This window comes from Xenopus laevis, chromosome 2S (genome assembly GCF_017654675.1).
Source record: "Xenopus laevis strain J_2021 chromosome 2S, Xenopus_laevis_v10.1, whole genome shotgun sequence".
Lineage (NCBI taxonomy): Eukaryota > Metazoa > Chordata > Amphibia > Anura > Pipidae > Xenopus > Xenopus laevis.
In genome coordinates, this window is record NC_054374.1 from 72,617,475 (window position 1) to 72,644,272 (window position 26,798).

General features: G+C 37.6%; 1 protein-coding gene across 1 annotated transcript; it reads right to left on the reverse strand.

Annotated features, from left to right (window-relative positions):
- LOC108709546 (angiopoietin-2) lies at positions 1-26,798 on the reverse strand. Its single transcript, XM_018249494.2, has 9 exons — positions 26,284-26,798; positions 15,308-15,463; positions 15,033-15,154; positions 14,208-14,440; positions 13,192-13,316; positions 11,396-11,497; positions 6,025-6,191; positions 2,399-2,529; positions 1-908 (listed from the first exon to the last, which is right to left on the reverse strand). The coding sequence occupies exons 1-9, from the start codon at positions 26,590-26,592 to the stop codon at positions 748-750; spliced, it is 1,506 nt and encodes a 501-aa protein (XP_018104983.1). The 5' UTR covers positions 26,593-26,798; the 3' UTR covers positions 1-747.

The following is a 26,798-nucleotide window of genomic DNA, read 5'->3' on the forward strand; positions in this document are numbered from 1 at the left end:
TCTGGTTGTCTGGAGAAATTTAATCTGTTTTCATGTATATGTTAAAAAAATATATAATAGCTGTTTATGGGCTGACAGCTCGGAAACACAGTCTGAAATGAATTACATCAATTATACATGTGTATATTATAGTCTGACCCTCGCAATACAAAACTGAAACTTTTCAATGGGTGAAGTGTAACTGGAAGTAAATTCAAGTTTCTTTGCACCTCTTAGGGCTTTTCTAAGATGCTCTGAGCATTTATCTTAACAAGGTGCTAGCAAGCATTACACCAAAGTTAAAGCAGGTGTGATGCAATAAACAACGGAATGTACAAAGCATACAGTACATATACTATACAGAGCACAGTCTATTGCTCATTTACATCTGGAGATAAAATATAGTATTAGCTGAATATTTTAGACTGAAAAATAATTTGTTTTGTTAATCTGAATGTCCAGGGCAATGAGCGAGCCTCCAGAATGTACTAGGAATGGAATTGTTCTTCCTTTGTATGAGAAATGGGCAGACATTATGTAAAATAGATTTGTTTACGGTGTGAGGAAAGATGATGCAAGGAAACTTGTTTTCCACCCATAAATGTTGAACAAGAGATAGTATCGCAGCACCCATTGAGCTCTAGCTTGTCAGAGATCACTTCAGCACATTTCTTGGTCCATGAGTTCCCAATCATCTTCTCTTTTTCTAAAGTCTTTGTAAAAGTCTCAATTATGACTAACAAGATTCTCCACTTCGTTTTGACATCCTTAAAAGTCTGTAGGACGGATCATCATGCTCACAGATTTGAGGCCATGAGTGGGCCCTTTCCAGTAGTGCCACTTTAATCCATTAAACTTTGCTGTACTGTGTCCCCCTTGGTAATAGATTCCATTAAGATTAGAAGGGCCACAGGCATCAAACCACCATCCTGAGAAAGAAAAGGTAAACTTTCTTATTAAAGTCAGACATTAAAAGCCAAACATATTCCTGCTCATTAGCAAAATATAAGGTTCTGTCTCTTGGTTTTTCTGATGGAGAAAGATTTAACATAATAGGGTTGTTTCTGAATTCTTATCCCCAATCTGAGATTCCATTTACCAACTACACTACTTTTGAAGGACAACCAAACACACATACTTGTTGGCCATGGAGAACAGCAAGTGTTCAGGTACCCTAGCAAATATACCCGCAGAGTAAACATATGGGCAGAATACCAAGAAAGCAACTATATCTTTCCATTCAGTAAAAAGTGATGTTCTCTCCAGCAGCCAATAGAACCTTTGGTTTCAATTTCAAGATGGTAGTAGACTGCTTAAAACAAAAAACTGATTGGTTGCTAAGGGTATTTTAGGACTAATATTAGACCTTGATCATGCTAGATAGAGGGCAGCCATCAGGGAGGGACAGGGGGGAGAGTTGTAGGGGGCCCAGAGGGTAAGGGGGGCCCCTACAACTCTCATGTGGGGTCCTAGCCACCAATATTTTTTAATGGGGGTACCCTGGCCACAAATTTTTTTTATGGGGGGCCCTAACCACCAATATCTTTTTATTTTTTATTAACATGTGGGAACCATAGCCACCAATATTTTTTTTGTTTTTTTACTGTGTGGTGGGGGGCGGACCTGTGGGGTGGGGAGGGTGGACCTGTAGTTGGGGCTTGAGGTGGGCGCAGCCCAGGGGGCCCAGGAAATTTTGTCGTATGGGGCCCTGTGATTTCTGATGGCGGTCCTGTAGAGGGCAGACACTGGCACCATCAGATTAAAATACGTTTTTCCACTGTAGCATAGAGATTTATGGAGAAAACTTGGTTGTTTTCATGCACATTAAGTTATTCCTTAATATATTCTATAGAAATATGAAAGCTATATTACAAATAAACTTTAATTATGCTTAAAATATCTTGCCTGTGTGTGATTGATTCTGATGGGTGCCCCCCTGATCGGGTAGGTTTAATTTTTCCTGTGACCAAGGACCCAATCGGCTACTTAGTGCGGTCCTATGACCTGTCCAGTTGTAATCTAATCGTTCCGCCCTAGGGTCGAACATTTGGATTAACTCAATATTGCCCTGCCATTAGTGGGCATATCGGGGAAAGATCGGCTCATTTGGCGACCTCGCCAAATGAATGGATCTTATCATTTATGGCCACCTTTAGTCAGTAGTGATTCAAGAGAACATGCAATTGGTCTTCTATTTATACAGTATGTGTATTGAATACTTTAACTATTTGTGTGCTATGTGTGCCTCTTCAATTTAATGACATTGTGACAAATATAGTTGCTAGGGTCACTGAGAGGCAGTTACGGTATATGAATGACAGACCAAATAGAAACCTGGAGAAAGGATGTTCTAAAATTCAGGTTTTGTGGTAGGATTACTGTTTTAGCTAATTATATTACGGTATCATACTGTGCATACCTCCTGTTGCCATCTGTGCACATCTACAGCTGCACCTGTCATTATCTACATCCTTAGTGCTGAACTCTGTCCCGGTGGGGCTAAAACTGCTTGTCCTTCCTGCAGTCCCACTGTATCCTCTCACCTGCAGCCTTGAAGAGAAGCAAAATAATAAGTTATCCACAGGCTTAGCCATGAAAGAGGAGAAAGTGAGAAGAAGTCGATGTACACAGACACTTCTACCATTCAGTATTGACAGCTTTCCCCACATTAAAACACAGTGGCAAATAACAGACAAAAAGAAAACCCTTATCCATTCAACAGAGGAATTACATTACACAGAATGCAAATAATCTTTAATTTTGTCTTAATACCGTTTACTTTGCTAACATTCTGCTAACAATCAATTCATATAAAAGCAATAAAAAGAGGCAACACGATCTGATAAACAGAGCACATCTACCCACCAACCCCAAAATGTCTCACCTAATTTACCCTTGAGCATGTTTGCATTTAATTGCCAAATATATAAAATATTTTAATAAGCACTGGTATGCACAAGTGAATGCATCAGGTTCCTATTTAGCCAATCAATAACAGTGCCCGGATAACACTTTTTTGTGTGTCTGTCATGCTCCTGAGATAACAGTGTAGAACTTGTGTGGTGTGTATATAACAGGTTCCCTTCCTCTGGGACGCAGAATCAAAGCATTCAATACAGCCTGAAGTGTGCCGGAGTACAAAAGCAAAGCATGTCCTAGCCAGATGGGCCTAGCCAACCCAAATACCCTGTGACGCAGCCAGTTGTTTGCTTAAACATGTTTGTCAGAAGAGTGAATAATAACAGCCTTCATCAAATACACTGACTTCCAAACACTACAAAAGTGTGTCCTGTTTGTTCCATGGAAGTGTCAGGGGACAGCCCCGCTGAAAGGAATGATTTTGTTCTCATGTCCTGCATACCACTACTATGCATAAGTGATACAAAAATATAAATATAGTTCTTAGTAAGAAAGAAAGAAATACTTTTGCAGAAAGGTAAGACTGCAGCATAATCTCTAATCTATCTATATACAGTATATATATAAATTAAATATATTGATAATGGGTTGAGTGCAGAGGACTCTTGTATTTGTATGTATGTATCTATTGTATACTGTATGTATGTGTATATATATATATATATATATATATATATATATATATATATATATATATATATATAATACACAAAAGCCATGAATATCTTGTAAATAATTTTCAAGAGGGGGTACTTAATTCTCTCTCTCTCTAAATTATAATAAATAAAGTACCCCTTGCCTTCAGCCTTGTGCTTTTATGTGGTCATGGGACTCCTCTGTGACTTCTAATATCCTTATATTTTACAATAAGGGCTACTTTATTCAATACATATATATATATATATATATATATATATATATATATATATATATATATATATAATTTATTTCTTCTTTTCTTAAAGATTTTATAAACTAACCATGAAAAATAATACAAGAGCAGGGCCAAACTTGCATATTGACCCATCTTTCCATACATTGCCTGTACCCATGCCACTGGTTCATAGTACAGCATACGCCTCCATTTTAGGCTCTTGTAATCAGGGTCCACTAATCCTTCTGCTTCATTCTGCAACTTTTGTGTGATCATTTATTGTAAACTTATTAACATTTAAATAAATATTGTTTGCTGTTGTACAACTACAGTGTAAATCATTTTAATAATGATGGTTTAACAATGCCGGTATGTAAACACCATTTTTTTATCAGTTTCTCAATAATAATTCTCAATTACTCTGTATTTATATCCCAGTCCACTTTGAATATAGGCTCACATGCCACTGCAATCTCTGTGGTGTGTTGCTGATAGCTCTGTAGCCCCATTGCCAGTGAGAGACCAGCCCAATCCCAAAAATGACCAATATCAAGATTACAGGTAGTGAATATATTATCCAGAAGGCTCTCAAATTATGTGAAGGCCATTTCACATTGACTCTATTTTAATTAAATTAAAAATGATTTACCTTTTCTCAGTTTTAATGAATCAATACCTTTTACTTCATCTTAAAGGGTTCCTGTCATCGGAAAACATGTTTTTTTCAAAACGCATCAGTTAAAGGAGAAGGAAAGGCTACAATTAAGTAAGCTTTATCAGAAAGGTCTATATTAATACACCAGTAAACCTTCAAAGTAATGCTGCTCTGATTCCTCTGTCAAAAGAAACACAGTATTTCTTTTCATTCTATTGTGTACACATGGGCTTCTGTATCAGACTTCCTGTTTTCAGCATAAACCTACAGGACTAGGGCTTGAGCATGCTCAGTTAGCTCCTCTCCCCCTCCCTCCTCCCATCCCTGCTGTAATCTGAGCTCAGAGCTGTAATTGAGCAGGGAGAGACTCAGGCAGGAAGTGATGTCACACTAAGCTTATATGGCAGCTTCTATCCTAAACAAAAAGAGACAGTGTCTACAGCTGTTCACTCAGGTATGGTAAAGCATTCTGCAGAATAAATATAGTGTTCTAGCTTGCACTATTGTGGCTAATCTGTTGCCAATAAACTGTCTTGGAGCTTTCCTTCTCCTTTAATTGTGCTACTCCAGCAGAATTCTGCACTGAAATCCATTTCTCAAAAGAGCAAACAGATTTTTTTATATTCAATTTTGAAATCTGACATGGGGCTAGACATTTTGTCAATTTCCCAGCTGCCCCTGGTCATGTGACTTGTGCCTGCACTTTAGGAGAGAAATGCTTTCTGGCAGGCTGCTGTTTTTCCTTCTCAATGTAACTGAATGTGTCTCAGTGGGACATGGGTTTTTACTATTGAGTGCTGTTCTTAGATCTACCAGGCAGCTGTTATCTTGTGTTAGGGAGCTGCTATCTGGTTACCTTCCCATTGTTCTTTTGTTTGGCTGCTGGGGGGAAAAAGGGAGGGGGTGTTATCACTCCAACTTGCAGTACAGCAGTAAAGAGTGATTGAAGTTTATCAGAGCACAAGTCACATGACTTGGGGCAGCTGGGAAATTGACAATATGTCTAGCCCCATGTCAGATTTCAAAACTGAATACAAAAAAAATCAGTTTGCTCTTTTGAGAAATGGATTTCTGGATTTCAGTTCAGAATTCTGTTGGAGCAGCACTATAAACTGATTCATTTTGAAAAAAACATGTTTTCCCATGACAGCATCCCTTTAACTAAGATATAATTAATCCTTATTGGAGGAAAAAACAATTCTATTGGGTTTAAATTCTTTTTTAGTAGACTTTAGGTATGGAGATTATAGAAAGATTCCTTATTCAGAAAAACCCTGTTTCCAAGCATTCTGCATAACCCGTCCCATACCTGTACATGGATGCTGGTCAGGATTGGTGGGTAATCATACATGACTCAATAACTGTATGAAACTTTTAATGAATTATATCATTGGTGTGTGCATGGCCAGCTTAGGGCTATTAGATGGACTAAGTACCCTTCAATGTGTGTGCGGCTGTTATGACTTGTACTTTATTATTCTGTGGTTGATGTCTTGCCAGGCATCTAAGTAGCTATTTGCAAATATGTGTGTGTTGGAACCATACCACTATGATGTATTTGCACCATAATGTGCAGAATGTCTACATTTTGGCTCACCTATATTTATGATCCTCATTGCCCAGAGAAAAGTGATCATACAAGGAGTAAGCTTCGTTTCCATCCCAGTCTCGGAGCTGGATCCGCAGAGCATATGAACCGTGAGTGGTGAGCTGGTGAACAAATTCATTCCCAAGCCAGTACTCCCCAGATGGGGACCCAAAGCCCTAAGGATAAATCAAACAAAAAAACATTGTCATTGCTGACATGTCAAGGCAATTTTTAATATACAGGGCTCATAACCCTGTCTGCTGTAAGAAATCCTACAATATTCAGTAGCATAGCCAAAATTATTTTAGGGCCCTTTTCTATAAAACCAATGGAAAGACAATTAGTTATGCCCAAAAATATTGCATTTGTACATTCGTAATTTTTTTTATTTTCTATCAATTTAAAATACAGTGAGTATAGCACCTTTGATAACAGTATACAATAATATCTGGTAAGCCACAGAGGGGCATTGCTGGCCTTCTTTTTATTTGTCACAGAGATTTAAATGGGTTCCTGCTGACAATCCTATTTCTACAGTACAATATCTATTTTATGCTTTTATACCTTCATAATCCATCAGTCATTCCTAATATTCCATGGGGACATAAGTTTAAAATCTTCTTGGAAATGGAAAGATATTGATGGTGCAATATTCTACGTCTTATCTCTGCTTTTCTGTACGCAGATACCTTTATTGCTAAATGTCAGTTTAAGGCTTTTATCTCCAAAAGGAGTGGGTGTTTGAAAGGATTCTTAATCTTTCCATGAAGGGGGAATTACAGCTCGGGGTATAAATAAGATCTGTGACAGCCTCTTCTTCCATTCATTATCATGATGTAGCCAAGCTTTAAGCTTTGAAATTGGGGTATTTTGGGGGGTATGTCTTTCCTGCTAACTTAACAGGCAATTTAATGATAGGGTGCTTATTGGAAACAGAAAGATAGTGTATAGGAAGGATGCATTCTAGCATTTAGTTAACGTTGTTAGATGTGCTGTGTGGTTATTCTTTTTCAACAGTGGCTATTTCTACAGTCTGTCCATTTGCACCTCATGAGTTTTACAAAACATTAGGGGTTATTCATGTAAATGAAAAATTATTTTACTTTTACTTTTTTTCTCCCATGGTCTGCTAATTTTGCCATTTTACAACTCTTCCCTCACTGTCTAGCCACAATCTTCCCCATTACCTCCCACAGATTTCCTTTAGGACTTTGACACCCTCCGTAAGGGAGAAATTGGCTTTGATACCATATGACCAACTCAGTAGTGATAGGCGAATTTATTCGCCAGGCGCAAATTCACGGCGAATTTGCGCGATTCGCCGCCAGCGAATAAAGTCGCGAAACGCCCGCGAAAATTCGCGGCAAAAATTCGCCGGCGTCAAAAAAAAAAATTCTGAAAAAACGGACGCCGGCTTCAAAAACGGGCGCCGGCGCAAAAAAACAGGCGCCGGCGTGGGAAAAACGGGCGCCGGCGTCAAAAATGGGCGTCAAAAACGAGACGCCGGCGCCGTTTCGCATATTTTTTGCCGTTTCGCGAATTTCGCGAATTTTTCGGCATGAAAATAGCAGGCAGGAATAGTCCTGACATTGTATTAGTAGATACAAAGTGCAATACAATATTGTGACCCTTTAATATCTATTTCAGTGCTACAGAGAGAGTGCATGTTCTTTTTATACAGGTAAATTACTGCATTGGATTTTAAACCATTAATCCAGAAATCTCCCATATACTCCACTTTATTCAAATAACTTTTTAAAAATGATTTCCTTTTTCTCTGTAATAATAAAACAGTATATTGTACCTGATAACTTGGTAACTAACCTGCATGAATCCATAATCGTGGCAAAATTTTTTTTCTATTGGGTTGTTTAATGTTTTAATGCTTTATTAGTAGACAACATACGGTTATCCAAATGAGAGAAACACCCCTTATCTAGATAGTCCGAACATTCAAGATAATAGATCCCATACCTGTATACACATTATTAATCTTATTAATAATTTCATAATCCAATGTCATTGTTGTACAATATCTAACATTTACTTGGGAAGTGTTGCTTCAATATTTCAGCGTTAAAAGGACAATCTACATTAAAAATGATCTACCATCTATTTTGTATGGAATGCATTGTGACATTTTGGGTTTTGCTGATGCTTTGGGAGTGAAACATATCAGGGAGTTTTATCCTAAATTATATAAACCATTTTATCCTAGACAGCCTCTTCCCCTAGAACCCACTCATGTATAATGGCTAATGGTGCAGAGAGGAAGGCATATTTTTTGTAGTCTGACTGTGTGATGAATCTCTTTTCTTGCCACTTTTCATGCATTTTGCTGAACATTTCACAAATCATGTGTATAACGTTTTCCAGTCATCTACTCCCTAAATGTTATGTGTGATAAACTATAGAAATTTCAAGGACTTCAAAACTTCCAAAGTTTTTATCAAATGTTCTGTTGCTTTTTTCTGATGTTCTTCTATAAAAGCTAGAGCACACAGTTTAATTGTTAAAAACAAGGATAATAACTATCCAGTTGATTTAACATTACATTTGGTATCGCATGTTTTAAGATCATCACTTATCTCTCATAGCAAATTTGTTATGCAGAATATTTGTATACTCTCCCTCTTTTCTTCTGTACATTCTTTGTTGAAAAAATAAAGAAATTATTTTAAAAAAATCTTTAAAAAAAAAGATGGCTGCACCAGGCCATTGTGAATAGACAGTGAGAGCTTGACATATGTCTCAAATGTTAATATTAAGGCAGGCCAGTCTTAGATTATGACCCCAAAAGGTATAGGGTTACCCAAAAGGTGGTAGAGTTGAGGGTTATATTTTGGTTGCAACAGAGTATGGCTAGGGTGGTTGAATACATGGGAAAATGAATAGGATTGTCTAAACAGAATAATAATGCACATACAGCAAATATTAAACTGAAAAGCTATGATTGATATTAATGATGGGCATCAATAAACCCAGCAATCTGCTTTGAAATATCAGAATTAGTAAAGTAAAGATTATATGCCGAAGAAGACCAATGCAATGTATCAATTTATACAGCTAAAAGTTAATTTTAATGTAATGAGCAGATTTTTCCTCCTGTTAGTTTTAATGAGTGGCAATTTTTTTTTTCAGTGACTCTCCTACCTTATTATTAAATGCCCATTGACTCCAATGCATTTGGTGCAAGAAAAAACAGATTCAGTTCAATGCATTTGGTGCAAGAAAAAATGTCTTTTCACTTTAATGCATTTGGCATAAGAAAAAACACCCATTGCTTCCAATTAGATAACATCCAAAAACAGGCCAAGTTTGTTAATCACAAAAAAAAACACTTAGATGCATTATGTAATTAATCTAAGGTTACAAATACTTAGTTAAGCTGTTCCTTTTAGGCAGGGGTGCTTCGCCAATGAGGCGAGTTGAGGCTGTCGTTTCAGGCGGCAGCGCGCCACTAGGTACCAGGGTATTTTAAGAGCAGAATTTGCGGCTCTTCTAGCACAGAGAGCAAAGTTAGGCTCTTTGCGCTAGCATACTGGCCCTCTCTGCCGCCCTCGTGGACCCCCCTGGACCCCCTCAGGAGCAAAAAGGTAAGCGCATGGGGGAGGGGGGTGGCGGAGGGGCCAGGATTGCCCCTGCTTTTAGGTTAACGTTTGGTTTTATAAAAACGTACTGTAAATCTCTATAAATACAATTCTGGCTCTTGGCCAGAACCAAGCAGATGGTATTTTATGCTCACATTCTGTTAAGTTTGCAGATGATTTCAATTTGGATGTAAAAGCTGCCATGAAACTTTCAGAAGGCCTTCTCTGATATCTGGCGCAAGCTGAGATATATGGTGAGTGCAAAGGAGAAAGGAATGCTGGAATAAAAGGCTTTACTAACCCTGCTGTGTGTAGTGCCACGCTAATGAGCACCCCAAGGATTCATCTGGGCCACACTTTACCAAACTCCTGCTGCAATTATGACACGTCTGGTCTGCATAAAACATACTTTGCACAGGAGGAAATGACATAAATAAGCGGTGGAAAATGTATGTGTATATAGGTATACTTATGCAGAGAGGCCACCTAACCCCCAAGTCATTAGGATGATAACAATCCACATTTTTCTCATGGTTACCATCTAGGGGGAACAGGAAATAGGTCTGAATCATTATCACCTTAATGACATGGGGGTTAAGTGACATCTCGGCTAATGTGAATAATCATGAACAATTCTGGGACTCTGTAGATGTTTTATTATTCATACATAGGCCTTTGAACATGTGTAATCAGTTTACGTTTGAATTGCAAATATTTGTATTGTGTTTAACTGTGTAAGCCTTGTAATGTGTCTTTATATGAACTGCATATCCTTCAGCGTGAATTTCGGCATAAAACATGCCAGCAGAGAATATGCCACTGTACCAACAGCCTTAGTGTAGAAAAAATGTATTTCTATTACTTTCATGAATCTATAGATAGACCTAGTGTAGATGACATCAAGTACATGGGCATCTATTTACCACCCACCATGGTTTTCAGCCTTAATTTGGTTGCATCAAGTTACAGCCAAGTTGCACATTTGAATGGATCTTGGTACGTGACTATTCACAGGGATGCAGAAACCTTGTACTTACTGCCTGGCCAGAGGTTTGCACATAGTACACTGCCCTGTTGGCATTATTACAATTATGGACACTGGTGCTTTGTTCTAGTTTAGAAATGATAAGCTTCTGACAATTCTATAGGCTGTTATGTTATGTTTGGACCCTACGGGGGTTATTTACTAAAATCTGAAAATGTCTCATTATTTTCTTAAAACCACTTCGACCAAACTCCGGTGTACATTTTCACCATATTTATCAAGAAATTTACTCGAACAAATCTGGTGCGGGAAATGACTCTAAAAGATCGTATTATGTTTGGACCCTAAGGGGGTTATTTACTAAAATCTGAAAATGTCTCATTATTTTCTTAAAACCAATTAGACCAAACTCCCGTTTACATTTTCACCATATTTACCAATAAATTTACTTGAAAAAATCTGCTGCGGGAACAGACTCAATAAGATAATAAAATGTGAATCTTACAATTTTTTCGGATTTGTCGCCTGAAAAACCAGATATATTTGGATTATTGCCCCAAAACCACAAATTCTTCTGATTATTGTACGAAACCCAGCGCAGATTGTGATATCTTCCAACTGTAAAATGGACATCTGCCATTGACTTCCACATGACCTCGGCAGGTTTGAGATGGAGTACTTTTTTAATCAGACTTTTAGCAGCCTTGGGGTTTAATAAATCTTGAAAAATTTACGTTTTTCACCCTTTTTCACCCCGACCAGAAAAAATCGGGCTTTAATAAATAACCCCCCCATTATGTCTCACCTCTTTATATTCCTTCCAGAGACGATGAAAATCCACAGATCCATCCTTGCGATGTTGGATAACAGTCCATCCTCCTCCACTTATATCCATTTCACACAGTACCTGCATAAAACGGATGGTTATTACCTTATTATCTGTATGCCAAAGGCAGAAATACAGTACAAACTGCATCAAATATTGATGTTCAATGTTCAACCCAACAGCTGTTTTCATTAAAAAACCTCCCAGCATCTTCTAATAATTTCCCCTTCTAATGAAATGGTTGGGCCACAGGTTAGACATAAGCAGACTAATCACTACCATGCAGACCAATGTTATTATTCTTATACAAATAATGAAGGCAAACAAAACATTTTAGGGTCAATTAGAATAGTTAAGTATCTCCATAAGGCTGATAAATGTATTTTTTGGAAAATGCTACAGGTGGCTTGTATTGTCTACCTCTAAAATTCTTTGCATATGTGGAATGCATGGCCTTTGAGAGCAGTGTAATCAGCATTCTTTGGGTATTAAGGTTTATGTATTCTCCTGTCAGCATAAATTTAGCACCTGTTTGGCAGAGTAATAAATCTCCTTTGCTTATAAAACTACAGTTTATATTGGTCAAACAAGACTTCTTTAGCCTTTAACTAATGGCTGCTTTGCAGTGAAATGGAGCCAGCTTCCCTTTATATCCCTCACTGTTAAAAAATGATTGAAAACTACAACTCGTGTAGGAGGTTCACACTAATACATCCATACATCTATTTTCACTCTGATTATAGCAGAACTCCCTGTATGAGTGTAATCATCAACATCAATTTTTTTTTTCAAACTATAATTGGTTTAACAACTGATTATCAGGTGATGGAAAACTTCTGTCTCAATGCTTATCTCGACCTTATTTTCAGAGGAAACTACCTAGGAGGAAGCTTTGTGAGCAAAATGTGATTTAAATTTAATCTTGCACCAATTCTTGGAACTTACATTGGCCATGCATGCTCAGAAATGATTGGCCAGTTTCAAACTGTCCATATAGGCATGTATAGGCAAACCAAGGGCAATTAAGACAGATAATCCTGTGATCCTGTGATAAATAAAATCCATTGTATCGTTATTTTCTGTTTCACAATAAATAATGTAGGGCGATAGCCCACTAGTATATTGGACATGGAGCAGCCAAGGATTGCAGAGCAATGGTGTCTACAAGTGGTGTGCAGAAATGTAATTGTGCTGAAATTTTAGTGCATAAATCTTTAAGCAAATCACTCAAACTACATTTAAAATAAAAAAGATTCTTAGCCTTATAATGAACCCTGTGAAAGCTTGTTTAAACAAACAGGGCTGATATAAAATTTATTTTATATATTTTCTTATGAGATATTCTGACATTATCCATTTATTTTCTACATTAGAACGATTTATTCTATTATCAAAAGCGTTTATCCCCAAATGCGATTTGCGTCTAGGATTAACAAATTCTAATTTCACACCCAACTAACACCCAATTGAAAATGAATGTGTTTAACTGTTCAGTTAGAAAACATTCCTCAGTTTTCATAAATGTATTCATACATTAACACTTTCCTAAATAACTTGGAAGATAAATTCATCTTTCTAGATTACCTAGATTCACTATTAAATTATAGTTTTGGACATGGCTTTTCTCAGAACAATGCAAATGACTGAAAAGTGAGAAAAATGATTTATGTTTACACCTAATTTTTTTTTATCTTGGTGCATATGTAAATGTAACTAGCTTATTTGTGGTTGAAGAGACTGAAATAAGCAATACAATACTGTACAGTCTTACTCACTTTCACTGTGCTGGTTGTGTTTGAGTAGTGCAAAGTATAAACTCCACTAGTGGTCAAGCCAGATTTATAAACATCTGCACAATCACGAAACGTCATCTGATCCTCTTTGGGTATGACTGGAATATCTGTTGAGAAACATAAACATTGAGAAACATAAAAGCCAAGCAATCTTTGTGTAGATGTTTTTTTCATAGGACTTTTACTCTGAATTACCAAACAATATATTAATTAAATGAAAATGTTGTTATTGAAGGAATATTGGCTTTTGAAGCATTGCCTTTTAAAGTTTACTTACTGTTCTCAATATCATGAAAAGTGCTTAGGTTTAGGTTTAGGGATTTAATTGAATACTATCACTTTTTCATTTTGACCTTGCATGATTTAACCTTTAATAAACCTAAACCAAAATGATATAGTCATGCATAAAGGAAACTCTTATTCTTGATTTTGAGAAGATGGGTTTGGTTAGGCAGCTGCCTTAAAAAGCACAAGCATCTTTGAATTTTCCGCACATCACTTGTTTGTTTAATATATAAGTGAATGAAAGTAACTCTTAAAATTATAAAACAAATTTCCAATATTTTTGATCTTCTGACTACAGTATTCATCATTCGCATTAGCCTGTATTGCAGTTGAACTTTCACTTTCACAATCACCCAAACTAGCATCTCTTTTATTAGGAGCTACTAGTTGGTAATGGCCAGTGCAATATAAAGAAACCCAAGCAAATGCAAAAAGAACTACGTCCCTGCAAGTCACTTAGTTACATCCTATTCAGGAGATGATTCAAAGCAATACAATGCCAATCAGTTCTCTATAGAAATATAAAAACATTTTAGAATTGATGCTTGTGTCCATGGAATTGAAAAATAAAGCCATTTGGCAGAGAGAGGGAATGGCTCCATCCTGTATCTCATAACATGTGTTAATCTTTGTTACTCTGTAAGCCTGTACATTTATTTGTGTTAGTGTGTGAATTTTTTTTTTCAATAGGATGCATCAAAGTAGATACTCACGGTTGTATTGTGAAACCATGTTGATTAGTTGCCCAACAGTCTCCATAATGGCCATCTGCTGCCTCTGCAGCATGCTGTTGTTCATGGTTGCTTCGCTAAGTTGCTGTCCCAACTCCCCAATCAATCCATTTTGCCTGGTGAGTACATCATCCACCTGGAGCTTCTCAGATCTAAGACCTTCAATCTCTTTTTTGTGATTTTCCTCTATTTCCAGGACTTTATGCTCAAGGAGGCTAAAAGGGCAGGAAAACAGTAATCACTTAAGAATACACTTTCTGTCTGTGCTGTGCAATTGAGTAGTTATATTGATGATGAAATGTAGTAAGATGCCAGCCTCCTTTTAAACCACTGGTCATACATCACTGAAATATTAGAAAAGAAATTAGATATAAGATAAGGGGCATAAGATAAAAGATAAGTAAGGTAAAAATAAATAGTTAGTTTAACCTGAATAATATGAATGCAGCTATTGCATTCATTTTTCTATCACTTCAGGATAGATGCTGAATAATAGACTGTGGCAGGAGGGAGAGATATGCAAAACAAGAAAAAGAAGAAATATATTAGAAATAGAAAAAGGAAGAAACTATTGTATTTTTCTATATATCTTCAGCATAAAGACCTCCTAAGAAACTGGGTGGGTGGGTAGGAGAAATAGAAAAAAACTGTTTAGCACAAGTAATGGGAATCTCTGTTAAGATGCTGCCCATAAAACATGTTGTATCTACAGTGGCAGGCTGCAGTTATTCATATTAGAAAACATATAAGATGGGAACAAGGCACCATTATCGATGCACAAGGTCTTTTACAGGGCATAAGTTTTACCTATTCTTTTCACGCATTTGGACTATTTCTTGAGTCTGCATCATCATGTCTTTCTCCAGTTTGTTAGTGAATAAAGAATTTTCCAGCAGCTGGATTTCCAACCTACTTGTCTGGTTTAGAACCTAAAATACACACCAACGTACACACACATATATTTGTTTATTATTTATGTATAGTTAAAAGTCACTGCACAAATCACACTCAATAACAGATTATGTTACAAGAATCAGCTCATTAAAAGCTGTAAAACTTTGGGTTCCAAGCATTACAGATACCTGGGTCTCGACATCGGTCAGCTTTCTGGTTTGCTCTGCTGTTTGAGTTAGTATGTTTTTGCCAATTTCCAGCATGGTGGCTGTTTGATTCTGCACTGCTGACCCCTGGCCACCTCCAGTTTCACCTCTTACACTATCCTGGATTAAACTCTCCAGCTGTAACAGAAAATGAAAACCATAAATAAACTGAACACCACATATATATTTCAAAACAATGTTTAGATCAGGAAATAGGGATCTATGAGAGCCAATCCCACCAGTGTTGTTGGGAATTATGGTATGTATTTTGTATACTATGTAAATAAAGGGGAAGTCAGAGCCGTTACTGAAGAAACTGATATTTTTCTAATAGCGATCTGGAAGCTTATATTGGTGTATAATGTTAAAGTTGGGAGGTCATTTAACCTGCACATGTTTTATATTAAAAGCAAACCAGAGACATTACTATTTAATTTGATTATAAATGCCAACACCTGTTCTTCAATGCACTTTTAATGTAATGTAATAAAAGGTGCAGAGTTTGCCCAGGTGTAGTAACCTATAGTATATTAACCAGTCAGATGTCTGTTTTCACACTGGTAACAAGCAACCAGTAAAAACTTTGCTTTCAAACAGGTTATAAGTAAATTCTAACTGCTGATTGGTTGGTAGTGGTGAATAGACCTGTGTAAATTTGTGCCTTTTGTCACATTATCCCTTTTAAATGTCAGCAACTCACAGCACAATGTGTTAAGTTTCAGCAGGAAAAAATGTTAGGATGAGCTATTCAAAAACAAATCCCGAAATAATAAAAGAAAAAGAATTATTCATAAAAAAATGTATTAAACATCCACTAGCGTTATTGCGTTCCTCTTTAACAGGATGTAAATAAAAGACCATTTGCACTGGATTGTTACAACTGGCATGATCTCTGTAAATTCTTAATTTTTGTTAACCAATTTACAGTTGCAGCTCCTATCAGCAAAGATTCACAATGCTGGCAGAAAAATGCACAACTGGGAAAAAACAGTCACACTAAGTAGTACAGTGACATGTTAGTACTGCATCACATACGTGAATGAAAACATACTATTTAACATCTTACCATTTAGCATAAACAAAGCAAACCCAAACAGACTACATAGATTTGATTTAGCAGTCTTACTGGGTATATGGAAAGTAACACACAAATACCCTGCAGTGCACATTGTTTCAATGTATGTCTATGTTAGGTCTTCATAACAATGAGATATTCAATAAAGTATCTAGTAGAATTAAGTCAAAGGCAACTGAATTTTTAGGGTTTTTCTTGAAAATGTTCCACCACTCCAATGGCATTTAAACCATTGAGGTAAGTAAAGTCACAGACATCCAATCACAATGGTTCCATTGAACTTCAGTAAGGAGTTGGCTGAAATTCAAAGATGTGTGAAAATGTGATCCAGTCACAATGGTACCTTGATTTTCATTAAGGCAGGTGTTAATCTTTCAATGTAAGAGAATGGCCCAACATAGAAGGGCTACCGTAACTTCTGAGGACTAGACTCAGCAGACTATCTACATCTCAAGGAAAATTGACACTCCTTTGAGGACAACAATGTGCACATTTTGGATAGAGAGGACAGATGGGCTGAAAGAGTTGTGAAAGAGGCCATTTATACCAAAGTGGAGAAACCATCCCTGAACAGAGGAGGGGGCCTGCAACATCGTTTCTTATCAAAATACATTGCTGCTTTTACATCTTTACCCCAACGGCTTCAAAACAATACACAATTCCAGTTATTTACATTGAAAGATTAACACCTGCCTCAATGCTTGCATGTCTGTACCCTCAATGCTTTAAATTCCCTACCACTTCGGTTCAACTGAAGAAGCCACTCAGATGAGTGGCTAAATTGTTTCAAGAAAAACTCTAACAATCCTCAAAGCCTGCAAGGTCCAGTATGATTATAACAGATCCAGAAGCAAACATTCTCCTCTGCTAACATGTTGCTTACTGTAAGGCACCAGAAAGTGCATGCAATTACTGATGATAGAATTTTTGGATATGTTCCACAACAGAAAGTTTAAAAAAAAAATGCACAAAAAAATGAATGGATATTAGTGAGAAGACCACAAAATGTCAAAGTTCACATGACTACGCTCAGATTTGGGGCTGTAACCTAACCTCTTGGCATAAGGCGTTTATGTGTGATTGAAATAGCCCATAAAGCTATACCTATAGTAATCAAAGGGCATTTATATGTCTAGAAAAACTTTTTTTTTTAGAAAATAATTTTTTTAAAAGCACAGTTTAAAAGCAAGACTAATATGTAATAAATAACATTAATAGTAAAAGAACACAATGTGGATTGCTGATATTAAAACCAGTATCAAATAGAAACAGTGTTTCTGTCCAGCTTTTCTGTGTGCACAGCTGAATACAAGAAGTAGTTCACATTGTTAATATACACTACCGTATTATCTATTGGATTCTCTTGTTAAGAAAACAAACCAATAATAGGCAGCACATTAAAAGTTATTTCAGGCTGTCCTCCCTAGCCTATAGAAAACAGAAGATTTATATTTTATAAATATTGTGCTTTCCAATAAAAAGACAAATGCTTTTAAAATCTGACACATCTCTACTGTAACAGAATTATCCGCTAATTGTCTACACATCTGTTGTATATAAAGGGCGATCCCAGACGCAAGTTTGTTCTCCGTAGCCACAAACGACAGGCAGATTTCTGTAGTTTCGGTGAATGATGGTGTTTGTGAGGTCCCCAAGCACATTTTACATGATTTATGTTTGACAGAGTCATTAACATGAGTCTGTTTAGTCAGTGGAATAGTTTTGCAACCCATAGACGAACCATTTGTGGTTATACAAAACATCTCTCTTTTATGCTAAGAATGTTACTGTTGTGGTGACAGTGGGAAATGCACATAATACAATTTCTTTTGTAGTCCCTGCCTACAAACAAAATGTTTGGTTGATAAATAAAAACATCTTTGTACAACCACCATTGTACATTGCTCTTATATTAAATGCCTATTTCTCTATGAAATAAGCATTGGCTATAGTGTGGTATGTTCCTACACATCCCTACACATCCCAGAGAAATATTTGGGACCCGTTCCTTAAACTTACAATATAACAGCCAAAGGAGGGTAGACACATTCACAAACTATGGGAGATGTCACCTCTCCCTCCCATGGGGGTCCAAAGCAGTAGATGGGGGATCATTCTAAAGCATGAAACATCAATGTCAATTTCCGTTTTTTTCGTGAAAACGTTCTTAATTGTTAGATTTTTTCGGGAAAAAGTTCGAATTGCTCAATTTTATAGTGAAAACGTTCGAATTGCTAGATTTTTTCGGTGAAAACGTTCAAATTGCTCGATTTTTTCGTGAAAACGTTCGAATTTCACGATTTTTTTGTGAAAACATTAGAATTTCAAATTTTTTTGTGAACTTTCTGATTTCATGATTTTTCGCAAAAGATTTGCCCATCACTAGTTGTTATCATATTTTATAATAGTGATGGATGTAAGGCAATAATTTCTGTATGTTTTTACTCATATAAGCTACAGTAATTCTTCTTCTGTGTTACTCATACTATTCTTTTTATCCTGTCTCATGATACTGAGGGGGTTATTTATCAAAATCCAATTTTCTCAGATTTTTTAAAATAAAAAACTAGAATCCACAATGTGACCTTAATTATTATTAAGACAACATGATTTAATCGAATCAGGGCAAACTCTATATAATTGAGCGAAAACCCGAATTGTACCATTTTTTCAGAGTTTTTTCTCTAATCGTCTTGATCGTTTCGACTAAAAATTTAGATTTTATAGTTAAAATTTTTTTTTTTCAATAACAGTTGGACAAGGAATTGATGTCATTGGGGTTTATATATATTGACATTTTTTCCTCTGGCCCTATAGTATCATCAATTTGCCCCCATATCAGCACCAAAGTTTTGATGTGGGATCTGATTTCACTGCATCGACTGCATTGATTTCAGTGCCTCAGAGATCTCTGCATTCTTACATTACCACCCCACCCCCCCAGACAGGACACAGGACCCTACAAGCAAGCTTCTAGGGGGATTTTATGGAATATTTTTATCAAGTGTGGAACAGGAACATCAGAATGCTTGATTCTTAAGGACTAAAGCCCTTCCAATAGATGAGATATTGCAGGGATCCTCTGGCAAACCTGAAATCAGTTCTGGAGCTCCTTTCTGCTAAATTGATATGATAAGAGAAATAAAGTCTGATATCCAATCATTTATAATGTGCCCTTTGGTGGGTAGCAATTCCCAGGTGTAAGTTTTGTAGATACATAAATGTGTTAAAAACAACTGCAATGGGATGGAAATTCATAGCTATATGCATCCACAGGATGGCAAAAGAGACTGCCGAAAATTTGTGCAACTGAAACTGCACTTGCCCCCCCAAATTTTTTGCTTGTTTTGGATTACTTTAATACTCCATAACTTAAGAAAATCCAGATGTCTGTCACAATACAGTCTTGGTTAACATTATGAATAGATGGCCTAATAGAGGTTCAGTGTAGCCAAGATGATAATTGCAAAAAAAATAGATTCTAATAGATCTTTTTAGAATTCCTGTGTAGCATTCACAGTTTCTCTTAGAATGTCCAAACATATAATCTCCTATTACTGTGTATACATAACTATGTTATCTCTTTTTCCTATTAATAATATTGGCGCAAAGTATCATTTTTAATGGCTGAGTTGGTGAAACCTCAGCCAAATGGCAGTGCTTCTCTCCCATCTCTGCAATGCCAGTGCTGTTGTATATATTAGGATTGTCTGCTAGAAAGTTCAGATATGATAAAAAAAATAACCTTACTAAATGAAATATCCTAAATTCCTTTAAAAATTAGTGATGCATTACAATGCATTCTTTTGTTGTGTTTCATTTCCAGACTTCCAGTCACTGTGCTCTTATATATTATGCACATGCCCACAGGAGATCATTGCTACCCGGTTAAGGCAAATCTCCTTAATATACAGTACCTTTGCATTCGTATTAGTGGGACTCTCCAGCTCTAAAACATAGGAAAATGCAGGAGTAGGCCATTTTCAGTGATTACCATGTTTTAGCACCAGAGAATTCCACTCTCACCAATGCAAAGGTATTTTTGGGAGATTTGTTGCTTGTGGGTAGTGCAGATTTTCTGTGCTTGACAAACCTTCCCATGTCCCATAACCCTTAAGGTCTCCCCAGTCCTCCATTGGAGATAAAGTCTGACTTTTTCCATATTTCTCCTGTATGTCCTTGTGGCCAACTATGCATCCAGATATACTGGTATAATAGTACATATAAAACCTAGTAAACCAGAACCATGAATCCATACTTGAAGCTTTAATTATTTTTTAGATCTCCTTAGTGAAAGATAAACAGGCCATCAAGTTTAGCGCAAGAACCGCTCTGCTCTTTCTTCCAGCTTCCTTTGCCCTAGTTTTCCAACCTGAATATGGGCTTTTTGTGCACTATAATACACATTGGATACACAATGCATATGCTGTTTATAAAGGTGATAATATGAGGCAAGAACTATATTCAGGTATACTGTAAATGTCTGTAGATAGGGCTATTGGAGATGCAGAGCCAAAATACAGAAAAGGAAACAGACTAAGGCAAATCTGACAACTTGATGGGGGTCAATATCCTTTGAACCCTGCCATGGAAACATTTCTGATTGAGAGCTACAATATTTCTCACTAAACCTTTTCTTTTGACTTTCTCAACTTTATCTGTTTCCTTTTGACTATCTTGTAGATTTACTCTACCTCCTCTAACTACTATACTAAACGCCAGTTATCTCATACACACTGTATACCTCTTCACAAAACATAGTCTGCTCCCTTCTCTTTACTCTCTGAAACCTAAGAGTAACCAATTTTTCTTTTGGAATCTGTGCTCCCTGCATCCCTTGGCTATCACTGAAAGCTGTCTCTGCTTATCTCATAATTCCTCCCTGCTGCTCTCATAAATGAAGGCTTATACTTCATTCTTACCCTCAGCCCAGAAACAGACAGGCGTGTGCTGTGGGAATCTTACGTTTCCCCATGCTTCATGTCTGTTCCCTCTCCCACTAATCAGATCCTTTGAAGACCACTCTCTCTGTCTGCCCCGTCTCTCATCATGTTGGTGTTATCTTTACTAAAAAACCCTCCCTGAACATCTTTATTACATTAATTTTGATGCCTGGGTCCTTCATGTCCTGTCATGTCATGTTTCTAGTAACAAAAAAAGACTGCATCAGTGTGAAACTGTTTAATTGAATAGAAAAGCTCCATGTGAGATATTCTACATTGTCTCAGGGACAGAGACCACAAGCTGATGATAACATTTACAAGGCCACCAGTGGGAGCTATAGGAAATGTAATATAAAGTAGTCATCTGATAAAATCTGTTATCCAGATGTAAATACTCTTAATCCAGAGTAGGTCATTGTCTGCAATACCATTCCAGTGAATGTATTTTTGTGGGGAAAAGTTACGTTGAATTTCAGTTATAGGTTAGGTACAATACTTAGTGATAAAACATAACTGGGCACTTTGTAACAAATCATATCCTGAGATCTTAAATTATTAATCCTTGCCTGAGTATTTCTGCAACATACATTATACTTAGGCAACTGTGCTCACCTATCAAATGTACTACATCCACCATTAGAACGTTTTCATAAGTAATTCACAGTTTTGCTTTCACTATCCTAAGCAAACTAGATGCAGATGTTGCCAATGTTTGGGTATTATGCATGCATTACCATGGTATAGGGACACAACATCATAAATGGTACATCATAAAAAGTCCTGTGCATTCAAATCTGTCGTTTTGCCTTTCGAAAGAACATAATTAATTGCTGCTTTTGTATATAAAGTTCATGGTTTATTTATTTATGTATGAAATGAAGGAATTCACATACATAATCACGGAAACTTAATGTTATATTTGAAAATTAAAAAATGTACAGCATGTAGAGAAAATGCTCATGCTCAACTCCGTGTATAAACAATGCTAACATACAGCCAGTACAGCTAGCAAATATAAATCAAGCACAAACAAGACCCACAGCACGTGATTGTAAAAACATCCAATGCTGTCGGAATGCATGTACAGGGAGCCTAATCCTGAGAGAAGTGTTTATTGTAGGGCAATAATAAGAACAACAATATGGTCATGTGGGTCTGTGTTGCACAGATCATCTTCTATAGACTCCATTTTCATAAAATAATTTTATTTAATTGCTGATATATATCATTGCTATTCATTAGTCTTAATATCTTGTGGCTAACTTCAGGCAGGGGTGTGGGGACATCACTTGGGGAGGGGCATCGCCGCCACGGGAAGGTTACATCACAGGCGGAGTTATGACATAGCAACTGGCGGCATGTTGATCACTGCATTAATCTCGAAAAATCCTGCACAGGCAGTTTTGACCTGGACAGCTCTTTGGCAATCCAGGCTGTCCAGGTTAAAACCAGAAAGGTGGCAACACTGACTATTTATCCTGTGAAAAAGGACAATAAACAACAACCTCCATGTTTTCACCTCATACACTTATCTCTAGAAGAGCAATCCTTAAATCAAGGATGAGAAAGGTGCAGTGTGTTAAAACTGTCACTGATCCCGCTCTCCTGCTCTTTAGCGACGATAACTGTGATCTTAAAACAGGGCAGACCCAGCCATCTGTGTGACTCATATCGTCCCATTTCGTTACTGAACGCAGACATAAAGATATTTGCCAAGGTCCTGGCTACCAGGCTTAAAGAGGTAATAGAACATCTGATTTGCCCAGATCAGACAGGCTTCATGCCAGGAAGAGCAACAGATATCAATATTAGGCGTTTGTATACAAATATTCAAGCCCACCATGATAACAGGGGCGAGAGGGTTGTGGTCTCACAGCCAAGGCCTTTGATACTGTCCAGTGGTTTTATCTGTGGGAGGTCCTGGCCCGCTTTGGTCTGGGTGACAGATTTGTCAAGTGGATTAAAGCTTTGTATAACTCCCCGATGGGGAAGGTAAAAGTCAATAACTACCTTTCAGAACCGTTTGAGCTACATAGAGGCACGAGGCAGGGCTGCCCTCTTTCCCCCCTTCTCTTTGCGTTAGCGATAGAACCACTGGCCATTCAGATTCGCAAATATCCAGGCATAGTTGGTCTCAGATTAGGTCAGCTGGAAGAGAAGGTGTCCTTGTATGCTGATGATATGCTGGTATACCTGGCAGACCCGGGGGCCTCACTAACTAGGCTCCTGCAAGTGGTTAACCAGTTCGGTGTTCACTCTGGGCTGAGGGTAAATTGGGAGAAATCTACAATATTCCCAATCAATCAGATACCTCCCCTGGCTCGAACCCCCTCCCCACTGCAATGGACTAGCTCCTTTAAGTACCTGGGTGTGATTATTCATAGAGACCCTAAAGAATACATAGCCAACAACTTAGACCCAGTATTACAAGAATATTGCAGGAAAACTACCACCTGGGCCAACCTTCCTCTCTCCCTAGTGGGAAGGGCGAACCTTGTCAAGATGATATTCCTGCCTAAGTTCTTATATAAGTTACATAATGCCCCAACATATATACCCCAAAGCTGGTTCAAACAATTGGACAAAATAACCAGCTCTTTTCTTTGGGAGAATCGAGCCCCCTGCATCAGCCTGGCAGCCCTCCAGTCCCCTACTTCAGGGGGAGGCCTGGCGTTGCCTAATTTTTTGCTTTATTACCACGCCTCACAACTGGTTTATGCCCACTGGTGGCTGACGTTGGATATGAATAACCATGCCCTCTTGGCGGAAGCGGCGTGTGCCACCTCACTTGAGGCTCTCGCAAATCATTTGTACAGAGGAGAGAACTCCGGTTTTCCCCATACTTCATCTATGACCCCAGTGATAAAAATTTTTACTCTATATATTAAGCGCATGTACCCCCGCCAAGACACCTGGTCGTCTGGTACCCCCTTATGGGAAAACCCCAACCTCCAACATTTTAAGGGGCTTCCCGATTCTGGGCTTTGGGCGTCTATGGGCATCAAATACTTACACCAAATTGTAGAGAGAGGGCAGCTTAAACCCTTCCAGACCTTGAAAATAGAGCACCAGCTACCAACTAATATGATATTCCGCTATCTGCAACTGAGCCATGCCTTTCAGGCCCAGTTTCGGGTCCGTCCCTTAGACTTAAACCAATGCACGCTTGAAAGGTTACTACGGCAGCCAGGGCTGCAAAAAGCCATATCATGGATTTACGCTATTTTACAGAAACCCTCGGGCTGACATGTGGAACGTTTAAGCCTTAAATGGGAAGTAGATATCCCAGCTATGGATGAGGAGGCTTGGAAGGGAATCATAGAGCAGATTCCAGAACTTTCCATGTCAAATAGGGATAGACTGATTCAGATAAAATTTTTCAATAGGGTGTATCTTACCCCCCAACGGCTTGCCAAGATATACCCGGGAACACCAGACACCTGCTACAAATGTGGGGTAGAGGTTGGAACTTTCTTCCATGTGTTCTGGGAATGCCCTATTATACAAGGTTACTGGAGGAAAGTACTAGATTTTATTCAATCTAGCTTTGACTTACCGAATATTCGCTCCCCGGAGCTATGTCTAATGGGTCACACTGAACCAATTACTTTCCCCCGGTGCCAGAGATTATTTTATTTGCAATTACTGTATTATGCTAAGAAAGCCATTCTGTTGACTTGGAAGGATACTTGCCCCCCCCTCTTTATGCAGATGGAAACGACTGATAAATGAAATTCTCCCCCTGCAGAAGGCAGTGTATTTAGCTAGAGGGTGTCCGGACAAATTCCTGACGATATGGGGTCCTTGGCTTGAGTTGCCTGACACTGCTACTCACTCACTCCAAGCATTGCATTAGGCATGGTTGTATTGCTCCTCATGAGGCAAAAGTATGCATATTGCTTTGTTGTAACTAATATGTGACCCTTTGACTACCCTGGGTAGACGATTGTAAGACTTTCTTTTGTTTTCTTCTGTACTTCTGTATGTCTTTTTGAAAAAAGTTAATAAAAAACTAATTTTTTAAAAAAAAAAATCTGTCACTGATGTATATTAAGCTAGATGTATCCGGAAGCCCGTTATCCAGAAAATTCTGAATTATGGGAAAAGCCATCTCCCACCGATTTTAATCAAATAATTCAATTTAAAAAATTTTTTTTTTTCCTTTTTCTCTGTAATGATAAAACAGTACCTTGATTCCAGGTAAAGTATAATTCATCCTTATTGGAGGCTGAACAATCATATTTGGTTTAATTAATGCTTAAATTATTTTTTAGTAGACTTAACATATGGAAATCCAAATTACGGAAAAATACCTTATCCAGAAACCCCCAGGTACCCCCAGTTTTCTGATAACAGGTCCCATACCAGTAATTACAGCTTGTGCTATGCATTTGCCCACAACACATATTTTAGGGTTATATGGAGGCTCCAAAATGTTGTGCAGATATTTCTTAGTCAAAAAGCCAGATTAATTGTTGTGAGACCAACCAAGTTTGGGCATATTATAGTGCCTGCTTTTGCACATGGCAGCTGGTATAATTAATAGCATAAAAAGAACTGGAGCTACCAGTTTCCATATGTAAAAGCAGGGCACTACAGTACACCCAAATTGATACACAGGCGCCTATCAGACATCAATGCACACACCCATACTGATGTAAACATACCTATATAGGTGCCCTGTATTTAATTTCAATTTGCTTCATTCTTGCATTTCTACCACAAAAATGTACTTTGTACCCAGCACAACATAGCATTAATATATATTTATCTAATTTTAAAATTGTAACATAAATATATAAATATATGATAATATCATTATATAGTAGCCATTTAAATTAAATACCTATGCCACAATACAGAGTTATCAACGTGTTATTATCTTGTACTGCACTAATGTGAACTTGTACTTGTGCAGCCAGTATGAATACATATCTCACCTTTTGTAGCCATTGTGTGTTATTTTCAGTTATGCTCTCTAGATCCTGCAGCTTCTTAGTGGGCCACTGATGTTCTGCATGTGGAGGTGCATCTCTCTGCAGGGAGTTGGATACCTGGAAGTCAGCTGGAGGTGAGGGGCAGTTATCTACCTCAGGCAGGAGGAAGGTATAGCTGCAGGGCCCATGCTGAACCTTATGGTGATGCTTCTTAGGGTTTTCCATCTCTTTCAGGTAAGATGCCATTGCTATGTGGACTACAGTCAGCAAAATACAGCACTCAACCAATGACAGGATCATGCTTCTCTCCATTATGGTATGTTTCTTTCCTTTGAAATTACCACCTGCTTTCCTTCTCAAAGTCTTTTAGGTCAGTTGCTTTGGTTGGGTGATGAGAGTGTCTTGTGCAGAGATCACACGTGTATTATTATCCCTGACTCACTGAGCTGCTCTGTGGAGTCTCTCCCTCCCTGCCTCAGTTAGACAGCTCCTATATCTCTAACTAACATTCTTCTGAC